At 33.1% G+C, this 16,798-nt stretch overlaps 1 protein-coding gene across 25 annotated transcripts in view; it reads left to right on the plus strand.

Moving 5' to 3' along the window:
- SLC4A7 (solute carrier family 4 member 7) overlaps positions 1 to 16,798 on the plus strand; it is a 99,770-nt gene that overhangs the window by 75,095 nt on the left and 7,877 nt on the right. For all 25 annotated transcript variants that reach the window (XM_019745254.3, XM_074312738.2, XM_019745259.3 and 22 more), the window contains 9 exons: positions 881 to 1,014; positions 2,231 to 2,476; positions 4,444 to 4,549; positions 6,737 to 6,898; positions 7,269 to 7,382; positions 9,873 to 10,034; positions 10,248 to 10,499; positions 12,902 to 12,970; positions 14,341 to 14,514. In XM_019745254.3, coding sequence (XP_019600813.3) covers positions 881 to 1,014; positions 2,231 to 2,476; positions 4,444 to 4,549; positions 6,737 to 6,898; positions 7,269 to 7,382; positions 9,873 to 10,034; positions 10,248 to 10,499; positions 12,902 to 12,970; positions 14,341 to 14,514 — 1,419 coding nt within the window. The remainder of the gene's footprint in view (positions 1 to 880; positions 1,015 to 2,230; positions 2,477 to 4,443; positions 4,550 to 6,736; positions 6,899 to 7,268; positions 7,383 to 9,872; positions 10,035 to 10,247; positions 10,500 to 12,901; positions 12,971 to 14,340; positions 14,515 to 16,798) is intronic.

A 16,798-nucleotide genomic window follows, 5' to 3' on the forward strand; every position in this document is an offset into this window, starting at 1 on the left:
TTGGCCTTCTATGTGTGAGTGGTAGACTGTTCTTTCCTTTCCTTGCTGATCACTCCTCTCTGTCCATGGCTTAGCCTGTACCTTACTATCCAATAACCTAGTGAGAGTATAATGGTGGTGGTGGTATAAAATTGGCTTACTAGCTTTGATTTACAATTGCTGCGTCTTTTCATTTTCCCATTTTTATCCTTTGTTACCAATCTTGAATCATGTTCGTAATAAGATACTTCCTCCTTTATGGTTGCTGTGAGTTTTTTAAAAGAGATTTTCCTTCCGTTTTATTTATGTTCAGCATTTCATTTTTGAAATCTATGGGTTAAACCTATCATGTTAATGTCTTTAAAATGTGTGGAAAATTGCTCTTTAGAAATCAATTTGAAAGCAATAGGATCACTTGCTAATATCTCACGTACCTGTTCGAAGGAGTCTTTTTCTAACACACAATATTGAGTATTTAATGTTTCCTATTTTTTAAGTGAACTATTTCAGATGTATGAAAATATTCAACATAATGTATACATCTTTGTACTCACCACAGGCTAAGAAATAAAACATCTATAGATAGAATTGAAGCCTCTATGCCTGTCTTCCATTTACTCCCTCTTCCTTTCCTTTCACTGTATTGAGGTTTGAATTATGGTTGACTGTAAAAGTTTACTTTTAATATGCAAAAACACAGCAATTTTCCTTATGTATTTAAAATGTATTTGTAATTTTCCATATTTAAAATGTAAATGTGAGACTCAAAGTTGTGGTGGTTTTACAGTTTAACTACTTGATTAGTATTTTTATTTTCCAGATGTCTATTACATGTATTATAATAGGTTAGAGATATGTTTATGATGTATTGCTTTTATTCATTTCTTTTTCCCTTAAACAGAGTGCAATAGAATCTCTTTTTGGAGCATCACTAACTGGGATTGCCTATTCGTTGTTTGCTGGGCAACCTTTAACAATATTGGGGAGTACAGGTCCAGTTTTAGTGTTTGAAAAAATTTTATTTAAATTCTGCAGGTACGTAATAGTTACATACTTGTCACATGTGTTTGCATATGTATATAATTATATATCATTGTTTATTAACTTTAGGTAAAAGTACATTATATATTTAATAGCTGAAAAAGAAGATCTGATCTCTCTCTCTCTCTCTCTCTATATATATATATATATGTATTTAATATTTTTGTGTTACTCTGGCCCCTATCATTAGCTCTGCCCCAATTACCTAGAGAATAAAATCAATGGATTTTAGTACTGGTAAGCAAATCCTTTGAGGGGCAATACAAATCCTTTGAGCAAGCAAATTTCCACCCGGTAAGAAGGTATTCATCTGAATTGTTTGTTAGATGGCATATTGGTCTTAACAAAGGAAGTTTAGAAAGGGGAGGGTCTTAAAGGCTCAAGCCGCCTTTACCTATCCGTCTTGTTTAACGGGGGAATTTCCACAGTTGGCGTAAGGTGTCAGTTTCCACCGGCAGGGTTGTTCCCAGTGTGGCCCTCAGCACAGCGTTCTGTAGCCAGTGGACTGGGAATTTGATCTGGCCAGCACTGTGCCTTTTGTGAGATAAATGCAATTGAATAGTTTAGCCTGAAACAACTTGATGCTATTAAATATTTGATTTCTCTAACTCCTCTTACTCTGATTCTTTGGTGAACAAGCTGATTCTGATTCTGATCTGGCATGCCACATAGACTAGTAGAGAATGCAATGACCTGATGTGTTTTTGACTCTGTGGTAGTAATTTCTTATTTGAAATTGAATAAAAAAATGAAGTCACTTTCTGTGGTGATACTGACTGTAGAGGAGATGGTGGTGGTGATGGCAGTGACCTTGGGGCAGTAGTATGATTACCTTAGCAACACACTGGAACACCTGGGTCGTCTGAGAGAGCCATATTCAGTTCTTCTGTAGACTGCTTATCTGCTATTTACTCCTCAGACCTGGTTTCTGAAGTGAGGTCTTTGTTTTTGAACTATTTATTGCCTCGTAGATTTTCACTGCAGATCTTTTATATAAGTAACGTATAATCATTAACTGTTAATAAGAAGCTAGTCTTCAGTTGAAGCAGAAAAATACATAGAACTTTTCAGTCAATTATTCTGTAATTTACTCTCTTTTTAGGAGTATTATGTTGTTATACTGTTCTTATTGCTTGTTATGAAAATTTTAAGTACAAATATTATTCCATATGTATATGTTGATCATGTTCAAATTTTTCTTTCTAAACAGAGATTATCAACTTTCTTATATGTCTTTAAGAACCAGTATTGGTCTGTGGACTTCTTTCTTGTGCATTGTTTTGGTTGCAACAGATGCAAGCAGCCTTGTGTGTTACATTACTCGGTTTACAGAGGAGGCTTTTGCAGCGCTCATTTGTATCATATTCATCTACGAGGCTCTGGAGAAGCTCTTTCATTTAGGAGAAATATACGCATTTAATATGCACAACAATTTAGATGAACTGACCAGCTACTCGTAAGTGTTTCTGTTTCCCCTAAAATTTATTTTTGCACAGATGTCTGAGACCAGGAAAATGGATTCTTTTGTGATGTGATACTCACTGTATATTTAGCTATAAGGACCCCACTGGCTATATGGAGCTTGACTTGTTTGTTACAGATGAGATTTTACCAAAGCATTCAATGGACCTAAATACAGTTGAACAAATGCAATCATTTTTATTCACTGAAATTACGTATTTAAGTGTGTATATTTTGGTCTTCTGTTTGAACCGGGTTGGCTAGTTTAAATTCAATTGTGTGGCAACTAACCACCATATATTTGAACCAGGCAATTATATTGAGTTTTGTATTCTTTCACCAAATCCTGGATGCAGGATATAATATTTTTTATTCTTATATATTCCTCATGTTTTGCATTTTCTTTAACATTTTTGAAGCCTGATGATTTTTATTGGAACTTGTTTTAAAGAATAACTTCAGTACATTCTCATATGCTATTTAGTGGAATATTTTCTTTGTGATAAGCATGAAATGAAAATATTTTAAGACTCTAGAACAAAATAGGGTTTGAAAAGTAATTATAATAGTCAAAAAAGTTTGGAAAATATATTCAATAAAAAGTCTAATAGGTTATTAAAATTAGACATAGCTAGGTAGATGCCTGTATTTTGTTTTCTTTAACAGTCATGCTTGGTGTAAAAATTGTGGTTCTGCATTTGATTGACGTATATGGAGAAATGCGGTTAACAAAAAACAAGACCTATATAACTTCCTCCTCCTTCCCACCTAAGGCTGAAATACCTGTACTCTTTTCTTTCCCTCTGTGCCTCTCCTCCTTCCTCCTTCTCTCGCCTTCTTTGCACACTCTCAACTTTGATGGACAGAGTTGGGAGGGTATGAAAATTTCTTTAAGACATTGATCTGTTAGAAAATATTAGTGACACTTTGTTGCCAAATCTTTTTTGTGCTGTCTTCTTTGCTCTTAAGCTAGTCAATTATTTTAATGTTATTTTTTGTCTTCTTTTACTGCTCCTTTAACCTTTATGAAGCATGGCTTTTCTACTTGTGCCAGTGAGTTAGAACAGTGTTTCCTTCTGATTAACCGAGTAATTACCTGTGAACAGCATTTGTTCAACTAACTTTCTGTGAGCACTTGCAAGCACTGTGTTAGGAGTGTTGCATAATTCATATCATAGTGTTACTTATTCATATGTATGAAGAAACAGGCCTGTGGAGGTGACACTTGCCTTGAGTCAGCTAGTAAATACTAGAGCCTGGATTGAATCCAAAGTCCAGCCTCTTGCCTCTTCTCAAATAGCTCATAATCTAATTTGGAATATTCCTGTTTGTTTTCATTTTTAAAATCCACATTTAAAGATTTCTGTGTGTGTGTGTGTGTGTGTGTGTGTGTGTATCTAGCTTTTTTAGGCAAGTGAGTGAGTTCTGGATATGAACTAAACTCTCCAATCTCCTAATGACTTTCCTAGTCTCGTCCTGATGAAAAACTGTATTGTTATTTATTTCTTTAAGAATGAATCTTAAGATCAATAAAGGATGAGTAGATAGGGCTTGTAAGAGTACAAAGAATTACGAGTAGTACACCTTTATTGGGAATCTGCATGGTGTGTGTGGGTGGGGAGGTAGCAGCGGCTCCTGTGGAGATCAAGTACACAGGATTCAGTCGAGAGTGACCTTGCTAAACGTGGTGGTGTCTTCTCAGATTTTAAAAGAAATTAGTATCCCCCAGAGGGATATATCTAATCAGTTTTATTAAGTAAACCATTTTACTGGCATTTATATTGTTACATTTTATTTATAAGGCAAACCTTACTTCATTCCATTTTTTATGATGTGTTTTCACTTCCCATGTTTTGCAACATGAAAAACAGTTAAAAACTACTGCATTGTGTGATCGAGTTAATCAAATGTAAACATGAAATACAGGATCCTTAAAATTTTGCCCTATTGTATCTTTCTCAGATGTGTATGTATTGAACCTCCTAACCCTAGCAATGAAACTCTAAACACGTGGGAGAAAAATAATATAACAGCACACGATATTTCCTGGGGGAATCTCACTGTTTCTGTGAGTATATTATGAAATAAAGGATTTTGCAAATATTAATTTAGTGCTTAAGCTTTTTATGCGTTCACCTACATTTTCTTTTTTATTCATGGTTATAATAGTATGTATTCAGGATATAGTGTTATGTTGACCAAGTAGGAGTTACCACATTTTTTATGTATCATGCACTACACAATACATGCTGAAAAGAATGAAGCTGGTAAGGGAGAAAAAGATGGGATATATTTGACTTATAAGATGGAATTATTAAAAAAGGGTGAACACACTTCTTGTTTCTCATGCAACTTGGACTGATAAATTCAAAGGAAGTGTTTACTAGAGGACTATGGTCGCACGTACTAGACTTGACAGTTACAACAGCCCGTCTCCACTTGTCCTACTTTCTGTTTATTGGTTTATCTGCTTCCTGAACCACTCGTTTAGAAGACTGTCAGTGCTCTGCCAATATCCTGAATGTCAAACTGAACCTTGTTTAACTTGAGGAGACCAGTCTGACTTAAGCATTAAAGGAGATAAAGGAAAAAGGACGAAAACATGGAATCAGCACCTACTGTGTCCTGAACGTTATTACATATTCTTGTATTCTCTTGGGAAATGTTGTCCTAGCCCTGGCCCTAGAATATCCATTTTGGACACTTCCCAGGTTGGGATTTAGGAATAAAAACGTAAAGTGATACTAGTAGTATCAATTAAAACCAAGATCCCCTGAGCTTCCCGGGTGCTTTTTGCATCATGTAAGCAATTGTAAGTCTTTTTTTTTTTTCTCCCTAAAGGTGATAGTTGTTAACTATGTAATTGAACGGATATCATCTGAAATTTTATCCCATTGATAATTTAAGTCTGTGCTGTCCAATATAGTACTTACCAGCCACTTGTATCTATTTAAATGTATTTTAAATTTATTTTTATATAAATTAAAATTAAACAAAATGAATTAATAGTTCAGTTTCTCAGTTGTACTAGCCACATATCAAGTGCTCAGTCACCTCACATGACTACTGGTTGCTGTCTTGGAAAGTGTAGATACATAACATTTCCATCACAGAAAATTCTGTTGGACACTGCTGATATAAGGCATAGGTCAGTAATCAACTTAGAATAATGCTTTGCTGTATCATATTTAAAAAGTCACTTTTGTTATGAAAGAGGTAAAATTAATAGAGATGCTTAAATGAAAGTGATTTGTTAAAAAACTCATTTCATGACAAACAGGATGTCTCAATATTGTAAATACAGGTCTTTTCAGTGTGTTTTCTTGATATCCCAAAGGGCCATGTTAGTTATTTTTGTTTGTTTGTGTGTTTTTTTGGTAATTGTAGCTTTTATTTTCATGATCCATGTAAATTTTAGGTTTTCTAATTTCAGCAAATACAAATCGAGAGTAATGGAACCTCTGACTATTTTTGGTAAACCTGAGTTGTAGTTGTGTAAAATGAGTCTCATTAAAATATAAAGAAGGGATAAAGGACTTTAGTAGCACGTGCCTTTGTTCATCTCTGGTTGCCTTTCAGTTCCTTTTTCCCCTAAAAGGAAAATCAAGTCAATAGATTTCTATAATGCTATTATATTATGCTACGTCATTGATTATATTACTGATTTTTATGAATGGAAATATTATTTTAATGGTCCGTTACTGTTCGTAGTCCCATGCTTTAATCTCACAGCCTCGAGTCAAGTCAGAAAAGCCAGTGACAGTTTTTATTACTGATTGGAAGTTAGTACTACAGTCAGTTCTGATTTAACATCATAAAAAGGTGTAATAGTAATTTTCTCTCAGTTGCTTTTGTTTTAAGCAACGTGTTCAGGTGTAAAGGAAGCATAATCGAATTGTGGACCAGTAAACTGTGAACTAGGCAAACCTTTGGGAATTCATATTCACTATAAGCCTTGCACTAAAGGGAATATGGAATTGAAAGAAAGGAGTATGTAACTTGCAAAATAGTATATTTCAGTTCACTGATTTAAGGTGCGCATAGTTTTCAAACCATAACATCTCTGAACTCAGGATGAGTCTTAACAGCTGATGGTGTGTTAAAGTTGACCTGACAGTGTTTTTTCTTTCTAAATGAAACATAAAACAGTGGGTGTCTTACAATCAGTAGGATCTTAGAGTTAGTGAAGTTTATGAGTAATTTATTGAATATCTGAGAATCTACTTCAGCCCTTCCTATTTCTCTTTTTTTCTAGGAATGTAAAACCTTTCATGGTGAATTTGTAGGAACAGCTTGTGGTCTTCATGGACCTTATATTCCAGATGTGCTCTTTTGGTGTGTGATCTTATTTTTCACAACATTTTTTCTGTCTTCATTCCTCAAGCAATTTAAGACCAAGCGCTATTTTCCTACCAAGGTAATTGGGGTGTGGTTTTGGAGTTCTGGTAATAGTCGTGTTTTCAGTTTTCATTTATTTCCTTGGTTTATTTCAAAATGGTAATATATTGTTTGAGGTTAAATAGTTATAAAGAAATTATTCATAGTGAAAAATGTATATTACATGCCTCAGCTAGCAGTAGGAAAATAATGGTACCATGAGAGATGGTAGGTTAGTTGTGAAATGTGTTCCTTATCTTTTGAAAAAGATATTAGCTGTAATGTATTTCACTGACATAAGTAAAATCCTCATTCACACTTTCTAATGGCATACCTTAATCTGTGAAAGATTATGTAGGAAAGATACATAATATTTCTGTGTTTGTATTAACGTAATCCCTTTAACATAGGTGCGATCGACAATCAGTGACTTTGCTATATTTCTCACGATACTAATAATGGTTGCAATTGACTACCTTGTAGGAGTTCCATCTCCTAAACTTCACGTTCCTGAAAAATTTGAGGTAAGGATTAAAGCACTTGGATATTTGTTACTTGAGCATTCCAAACTACTTTAAAGGGAGATTCTGCCTCCTAGGTAGTTATTTTAAAAATACACATAGTCTCTCTGAAGAGCTGATGCTTTGAAAGGATAAATTTTATACACACACACACACACATTTCTCACACATATGAAAAATGACAAGATGCAAAGTGACACGTGAACCTATTTAGGCGATAAGCAAGAAGGTATCAAAACTAGTCCATCAGGGAGAAGGAATGAAAACATCCATGGTGAAGAGTTGGGAGACATTTAAAAAATCTGACCTTACTCTCATGCTGGAGTTCATGATGTACTTTCCAGGCAAAAGAAACATTCTTTATTCCTTTAAAAAGATGTAACTCAAACTTGAATTTATGAGAGTAGCAAGAACATCCTAGTTAAATTTCTAGAAAGATAGTGTATCTGATGGTAATTGGAAAGCTCCATGTAACATTCTCCATCAGAATCAGGAGAGAATCAAATGTATTCTTTCAGCAGAAAAATGATACTTAATCTGATCATCCAGGAACCCTTTGTTTTCATTAGCAAACTATAGTTCTTTTGTATACAGTATACATATGTACCTAATATTATTATTTCCCCTTCCAAGTTGGAGGTGGTAGCTTTTGAATAGCTTTGGGAATTTTCTTAGTAGAGTATTTGTGTCAATGCTTATATTTACGTTTAGCAGATTAAATGACTTCTTTTAGAAGCAGAAGGTTTAAAGGGGATTAGAAATAAGGAATATAATGAAGATAATTTTTGTCTGTTTTATCTTTCACTGGGATAAAAAAATAACATTTTAAAAATAATAAAAAAATAATATTTTTACTTCTAAGGGTATGTAATAAAAAAGTTTGGAGAGAACTTTGTGTAAAAGCATAGATATTGAGCCACTAAAGATTTTAGGTCATTAAGAGATAACTATATAAAAGTCTATTTTTACCAAATCTTAACAAATAAATGAAACTGATAATTAATATTGGGTGAAAGTATTGATGTAATTTCTTATAGTCCTGGCCCCATTTCCTTCTTTTGGTTCCTAACTATATCCTTGTTACTCATTTATTGATCTAGCTTTCAGGTAGCAGACTGATTTCCAGGGACATTTATAAATACATTTGGGGAGACAAATTAAGGAGCACTTAAGAATGTATGCATTGGGGTGGCCGATTAGCTCAGTTGGTTAGAGTGTGGTGCTAATAACACCAAGGTTGCTGGTTCCATCCCCACATGAGCCACTGTGAGCTGTGCCCTCCTTAAAAAAAAAAAAAAAAAAAAAGGACTGTATGCATTGTATAGATAAAATATTATTCATGTGCAGTATTGAATATGAATTAGTTTAATGTGTATCAGTGTAGGAAAACTGGAATACTTGAATTAGAAAATATTAAATTTCCTTTTTGTATGGACAAATGTTTTCATGAATCAAAGAAAGGCTTAATATGAAGTCTAGGTAATGAAAACATGTTTAGATTTTAGTATATCTGATATCTTCCAAGAATACTAAACTCTCTTGCGATCTTTTAAAAAGTTTTTGCTATAAAACAAATTTTATGTTACAGCATTGAAATGTATTAGCATCTAATAAAGTGTCAGATTTGTGTCATTAGATACTTTGGAAAAATAGTGTCCTGAGGCCTGATTCTTAGCACAGACCCTGCCAAGATCACTAGTCTGCAGGATCTGGAAGGCAGTTTAGTTTAGGAGTTGAGCTAGTAGGTAGATTGATTTTGAATTATATGAAATAAGTAGTAGCATGTTGAAATGACACTCTGTTTCACTAATCGTTCCTACATAACAACTCCCCCCGCAAAAAAAATAAACATACTGCCTTTAAACAGCTACCTTTTATTTGTTCATAAATCTGTGGCAGTTGGGACAACGTTTCACTGGGTAGTGGTCTGGTCCCTTGTTTGGGAGCTTTCATGTTGTCGCAGTGATCTTGTTGCCTTGATGGGGGAGTAGTGTCACCTCATTCACATGCTTGGGACTTCAGAAGGCTGAAACAGCAAGGGTAGTTGTCTCCTGTCCCTCTCTTTCTCTACATTGTGTCTCATCCTCAAGAAAGCTTATCCAGGCATAGTCAACAGCTTAATGTCAGGGTTCTACGAGGGTTAGAAAAGAAGCTGCTAAGGTCCCTTCAGATCAAGACTCAGAAATCACACATTGTCACGTTGGCCTTCTCCTGTTGGTTAAAGTAAACTATAAGATCATTCCAGTATCAGAGGGAGGAAGTAAACTCCACCTCTATAAAGAGTGGCTAAATCACAAGGACATGGGACCTGTGTATAGAGATGGAAAGAATCCGTGTGGCTATCTTTGCAAATAATTTACCATACATCCCAAGATGTAATCTTGTTCTTTCTGATCCCTTGGCATTTCTTGGAATAGACACAGTTGGTGCTGCGGGAATTTTGTGCAGTGGGAGAAGAACACTTTTTTCCATTCTTTTTTCATTTTTTAACAGCCTACTGATCCAAACAGGGGCTGGATCATAAGCCCATTGGGAGAGAATCCTTGGTGGACTTTGTTAATAGCTGCTGTTCCAGCTCTGCTTTGTACCATCCTCATCTTTATGGATCAACAAATCACAGCTGTAATTATAAACAGAAAGGAGCACAAATTGAAGGTAACTTGAAAATTTTGTCTCAAGTATGATAATTTCTTCAAGAGTTTGAGGTGTTTTCATCATAATTCGAACATTAAAGGATGTAAGATGACAATTTCATCTTAACATTAGTTATGCTTTTATTAATATAATCCACTTCATAAGCAGTACAGAATTTTTACTTAAGAGAACGAGTTAGACTTATAAATAATGCCTGTTCGTTTCCCTTCTCAGAAAGGAGCTGGCTATCACCTTGACTTGCTCGTGGTTGGTGTTATGTTGGGAGTTTGCTCTGTCATGGGGCTTCCATGGTTTGTGGCTGCAACGGTGTTGTCAATAAGCCATGTCAACAGCTTAAAACTTGAATCTGAATGTTCTGCTCCAGGGGAACAACCCAAGTTTTTGGGAATTCGTGAACAGCGGGTCACGGGGCTAATGATTTTTATTCTAATGGGCCTGTCTGTGTTTATGACTTCAGCACTAAAGGTAAAAATCTCTTTATTGCAATGTTTTAAAATCTTCTTTATCCTAAAATTTATACTTGGTGGTGTGAAAATGAAGCAATAAAAATGTCTAAAATTATTTTCATTAGCTAGACTTTACTTGGCAAATAACATTTTGGTATGGTGTTTAGTATAATAGGCATTTCAGTATTAGATGTATCCATTTTAAAAACAGTTCTAAAAGGGTAGTATGAAGAACACTTTTGGAAGGAATTAACCCATGACTTAGAAGTGATCTAAAAGAAGAATATATCCAGAGGATTTTATATTGAAATAGTGAAAGATGGGTGAAACTTAGTTATTTGACCAAAATGTAAAAATAATATTGCTATTAATTAAATCAATGCATTCTTTCTGTTGAACTAAATGAAACAAAAGTAGTAGCACTTAGTAGAAAAACATAAACAGTTAATATAAATGAGGCATGTAAGAAAGTTTTAGTTTGGTGCAAAAGTAATTTTGGTTTAAAAGGTTAAAAATGATTGCAAAAAACAATTACTTTTGCACCAATATCTTTTAGTCACACCTGATTTTTGCTCTACACATACTATTGAATCTAGTAATTTAAAAAAATATAACAATAACCATAGCAAATTTAGCTAAGTATCTAATCTGAAATTTTCTGTTTATCCTAGAACTCAACTTCATTTTTTCCTTGTTGTTTTAGTTATTTTTGTAGTAAAATTACTAAGTAAAGAGTTATATACTAGTTATAAATTAGGGTACAAGCTTGGAATGTATACTGTATATGTGAAGTAGAAATATACCCTCTTTATCACTATTTTACTAAGCTCCTGCTGCTTGAAGAATAACAGCCCAAGCTTTAAGACCTGCTAAGTTTTAATATCTATTAACGTCCCTTACTTAAAAAAAAATTATGTATACAAGTTCTCCTTTTTCTTATATTTCTTAAGTTTTGGATTGCTAAAAGAATTCCTTGACTAATTTTTTCACATGCTGTGCCATGGGTGGTAAATTTCCAGTGTCCTTATATGTTTCAAAATTACCCTCACATTTGATTGATAGTTGGATATACATTTGAACATCAGAAATTATTTTTCTTTGAGTCTTAAAGTTATTGTTTCCTAGAGATCAGTAGTCCTAATAAGAAATCTGTTATCTATTTGTATTTTGTGACTTCAGATACTTTTTTTTTTTCTTCCTAGAACTACCCAAATATGCTTTTTATTCCCGGTAGTCTGAGATGTTGCTGGGATATTTGGGTAGACAGGGACTTTTTATTTACCCTACTTGTCTCTCTGTGGTTCATATTACTTTGGAAACTTGGGCCTCTTTAACTGTGGGAATTTTCTTCCATTGTTTATTTCCTTTTCTCTATTGTCTCTGTTAGATATTTCTTCAACTCCAGTTAGACAGATGTTAGACCTTCTGGGTGTGATTTCACATTTTTGTCTCCCAATCTTTGTCACTATTAAAGAAAATTTCCTCCTTTCTCTTTATCATTATATTGATTTCTTCAGTGTCATCTAAGTCATTATTACAACATTTAAAAAAAAATCATTTTGATAATTATAGCTTTGATTTCCAGGAGCTTTTTCATTCTATTTATTTACTTTCCCTAGCATTCTGAAGTTGCTTTAGGATAAAATAGTTTCTTGAAAATCAGAGTATGTTGATTAGACTTTTAACATATATTTTTTTCTCTTCCTGAGTTATTTTTTTTTCTCCAGGGTCCTTAAGAATGACACACTAGGTTATTCAGTAGAATTTCTCTGTAACTCTTAGGTCTTTTTTCCTCACAGCTCTCTTCCTTGGGTAAGAGTGCTGATGTGGTTTTTGAGTAAATCGACGGGGCCTGTTAATAGCTTTTCTATAGGACTCGGTAGACGGTTTGGGATCCTCCTGACTGCCAAACTAATAAGAACTTTTTGGAGGGAGTGGAGTTCAATTATTATACTCAGGAAATGGTACTGTATAATAGTTACATAGGGGTAGTGACAGTAGTAATAATGGCTCATATTTTTGAGTGAATATGTACCATGTGCTTTTTTGTTTTTTTGAGTATTTTGTTTATTTGAAATCCTTTAATCTTCATGGCAAACTGATACAGGAAACTAAAGCATAAAGAGGTTTAGAAGTTAATAAGAAGTTAACTGGGTTTTTTTAACCAAGTATTCTGATTGTAGTGTTCATGCTCTTAATCATGGAACGTACTCCCCTTTTAGGGAGGAAGGAACATGTAGAAGACAAACATTTTTTAAAGAGGTTCTTGTTTACTAGCGTTTTTCTTACGGAAAAGTTAGATCTCGTCATTGAAAGATCTTTTAATTCTATCTCAGTAAATACTCATTGACCATGTTTTTGTGTATTACTGTGAAATGATTTTAGTAGCATGGATTCTAATTGTGGTCATTTTACTTACAGTTTATTCCAATGCCTGTTCTGTATGGTGTTTTCCTTTATATGGGAGTTTCCTCATTAAAGGGAATCCAGGTAAGTCTTAACTATGTAATGATTTTGTAGAAACACTTGAAACATTTTTTTTTAAATTTGCAAAGATTATTTTGATGATGGTAGTGTGATTTATTCTCAACTGTAATATTTTGAGGGTATGTTAACACTTTCTGAGTGATTATTAGCTTACTCCACATTTTTTCCCCCTGGCAATGAGATAACGAATTGATATGGTCCTACCTGTTTCCAGTTGAAGCCATTGAAAGTCCCTTTATTATTAAAGACTAGTGTAGTACAAGGAAAATTAAAAGAATTCGAATGGGAAAAAAGTACTGTTTCTGACATGTAGAAAAACAATTTCAGTGCTTAAAAAGAAAAGGCAGATACCAGTTTTCTATAAAAATGGTAATACCTGCCATTTGTATGGGCCATACAGTTTATAAAGCTAGTATATAGATTATTTTCTGTTGTCCTGAAAACAACGTAAGGAAAGCAGGAAAGGAAGAGATACGAGTAATACTAATCTTGTAAATCAGGAAATAGAAATAGAGAGACCTACTGAAGTTTCTTAGCTAAGTAGGCAATGGAGCCAAGGCCAGAATCCAGTGATTTCACTGCTCTGTTTTGTCTTACTTATAACACTTTCTGGAAAACAACCTGATAAAATTTATTAAGATTTGTATCAGTCCATATTAGTGTAAAATATGTAGCTCATAAAGAATACTTAGCACTGCATGCATGACCGTCTCTTATCATGAAAAGCATGTTGTCTAACGTTGCTAGCTAGTGGCTGGCAGGACTTCTCAGAGGCGGCATTTTGATTTTTTTCAACACAGTCTAGGATCTACTCTCCACTGGTCAAGAAATGATCTCATTAACTCGTTTTTGGCAAGTTTGAGGTAGCGCTGATCTTTTTCCCAATTTATAAATGAGGAAATTAAAGTTCAAAAAGACCAAGGAATTTGCTCATAGTTTCCTTTTCAATGGGTGCAGAATTGGTAATTGTTACTTAAGGTTATTTTTATAGAACTGAAAATTAGATATGGAAAGAACCTTGTAAGATTGTTACTCTTTTATTGTACATATTAGACACAAGTTGAAAGAGATTAAATAACTTGTATATTTGATTATACCAGATTATTTTAATCCCACAAATCAAATCATTTTGGCTTGAGTTTTTTGATTAAATTCATTACATTAGTTCAAATGATTTCCTTGATTTTTTTTTTCCCCCCTCCTTGGATCCAGATGTTCTATATGAAACATTCTCTTATACTATCAGAACATGTTAAGAAAGTTATAGTTTAAATCACAGAACCATAAAGTTAATATAATTTCTTTTCCTAAGTATCAGAAATGATATTTTTATTGAAAACTTTTTCTTGTTTTGTTTTTCATTCCATACATAGTTTTTTGACCGTATAAAATTATTTGGAATGCCTGCTAAGCATCAGCCTGATCTGATATACCTCCGCTATGTGCCTCTCTGGAAGGTCCATATTTTCACAGTCGTTCAGCTTACTTGTTTGGTTCTTTTGTGGGTGATAAAAGCTTCAGCTGCTGCAGTAGTTTTCCCCATGATGGTAAGTATTTTTTCAGACTTTGTCATTAATTAATAATATTTTTCTGTGTATGGATAGTAATTATTAGTATTTATGATTGACTTGAGAAGAACAGCCCGTGTTAAGTACCTTAGGTATTTTGAAATGTGAATTACTCCTTTCTAGCTATTAAACCAATCATTCTGAAACATAATTTGTTTGTCATTTTCTAAATTGTTTGTTTTGTTTTTTTAGTTTTTGGGCTGTAGAATACTGTTTTGTAATTTTGAATAACTTAAGAGGTTAGCACATTTGTGGAACAAATATGATAACCAAATGTAAAAAGCAAAGCCACCAGAACAGCATGGTTCTTTAATAGAATATTTAAATACTTCTTTTTTTCAGAAATTAATAGATCTAGAAGTTAAAAAGTAATAAAGATTATAGTGATATTAATAAGACAACCAATATAAGTAATTAAATTATCACAGGATATTGTATTTTGCAAATAGAGATTATTCATTCTTTTGTAAATACCATATTAAAAAATTGGTGCTATACATGGCTACAAAGGAAATCTATAAAAAAATTAAAAAGCTATAAAAATTTTACGTCATATTCCCTCATTACAAATAAATTACAAATGAATAATGAAAAGTCACTAAAATAAGAGTTTAGCAAATTAAATGCTGAAATAATCTCTGGGTGAAAAACTGAGTTATAAAATTATTGTGGAGGTATTGAAATGGAGAACTTTTAACAAAGTCTGTGGGATACAGCTAAAGTTATACTTGTAGGAAAACATATTCCCTTCCTTGCTTTAATCAAGAAAATTTTAAAAATGAAACAAGATTTTTTGTTTGTAAAGATCAATAGTAGATAAATTCCTTCCAAGCCTGAGTAAAGAAGAAAATGAGAGAGCAAAACATACAAGATTACGACAGAGAAAAGATACATAACTACAGTTATGGAAGAGATTTGAAGGGTTTTAAGAAAAATGTTACATAAATCTGTAACAGTAAATTTGAGCATCTAAAGTAGAGTTTGACACTTTTCTGTAAAGGGTCAGATAGTACATATTTTAATCTTTATAGGCCAAAAGAATATTATGGAGGCACTTATGTAACGAGAGAAATTTGCAGTTTCTTATTGATGAAATTCAGAAAGTATTACACAGTTTTTTAAAAAAATGAAAATCTAATAATGAGAAGAATGGAATTCTTTTTCATTTGGGATATTTCACTTAATTGGGGCTCAGAGAGTGTTCTCAATCATTAAATCAATTCCAAATGTTTATCTGTAAAAGCTTTTCTTAGCTTATAGGTGTATCAAAACAGGTGGTGGATCAAATTTAACCCGTGGGCTGCAGTTTGTCTACCCCCTACCTAGAGGAAATAGGTGGTTTCCATACTATATATACATTTCCAGAATTGATCCAAAGAGAAGTATAAAACCTAGGTATATTTATAACTCCATTGCATAGAATAAACTGGAAAGATGATTAAAGATCTCCCCTTAGATTATCAGGCCCAGGTGTATTAACAGCTGAATTAAAAAAGACAGTTATTTTCAACCAAAGGAAAAGGTGGAAACTTCTGCACTTTCCTCATGAAACGCTAGCAAGATCTTAATACCAAAGCCTAATAAAGTTGTACAAAAGAATTACGATGCCTTCTCACTGGCTAATATAAGTACAAACATCTTAAAGATGTTAACAAATAAATGTACAGTGTTTCTGTAAGTAATATATCATGATTAAATAGATAAACATTGATAATTCTTTATCAAGAATTAATATAAGTAAGTTAAAATTCAGTCATTGTGAACAAAAATCTATAAATGAGTTTTAATATAGGAAAGCCCACAATGTTAACTTTTGTTATTTGATATTGAATTGAAGGTTTTAACTGTGATATAAGATAATATAATAATTGGTATAAAGAGGAGATAATAATATCTGTCCATAATGTTGATGCTATTAATCCAAATGACTCAAGCAAAAAAGACTAAAAGCCCTAATAGAATTAATAAGAATTTTGTTTGGGGGCTAGATATAAAATATGAGAATTGATATATTATTGGCTCTTTCTTAGTAATAATGCTAAAAACGGGAATGGAAAAAAATCATAGTAATAACAGTGACCAAAAACTATAAAATACTTATGGCCAAATTTAAAAGGAAAGACCTATTTAAAGAAAAAAATGAATTTTACAATAGTATTTGTATTAGTTTTTTAGGGATGCTTCAACAAAGTTCCACAAACTCATTGGCTTAAAGCACCAGAAATTGTTTCATAGTTCTGGAGGCGAGAAGTCAGAAATCAAG

Source organism: Rhinolophus sinicus, chromosome 5 (genome assembly GCF_057876585.1).
Source record: "Rhinolophus sinicus isolate RSI-liver-muscle chromosome 5, RSI-T2T, whole genome shotgun sequence".
Lineage (NCBI taxonomy): Eukaryota > Metazoa > Chordata > Mammalia > Chiroptera > Rhinolophidae > Rhinolophus > Rhinolophus sinicus.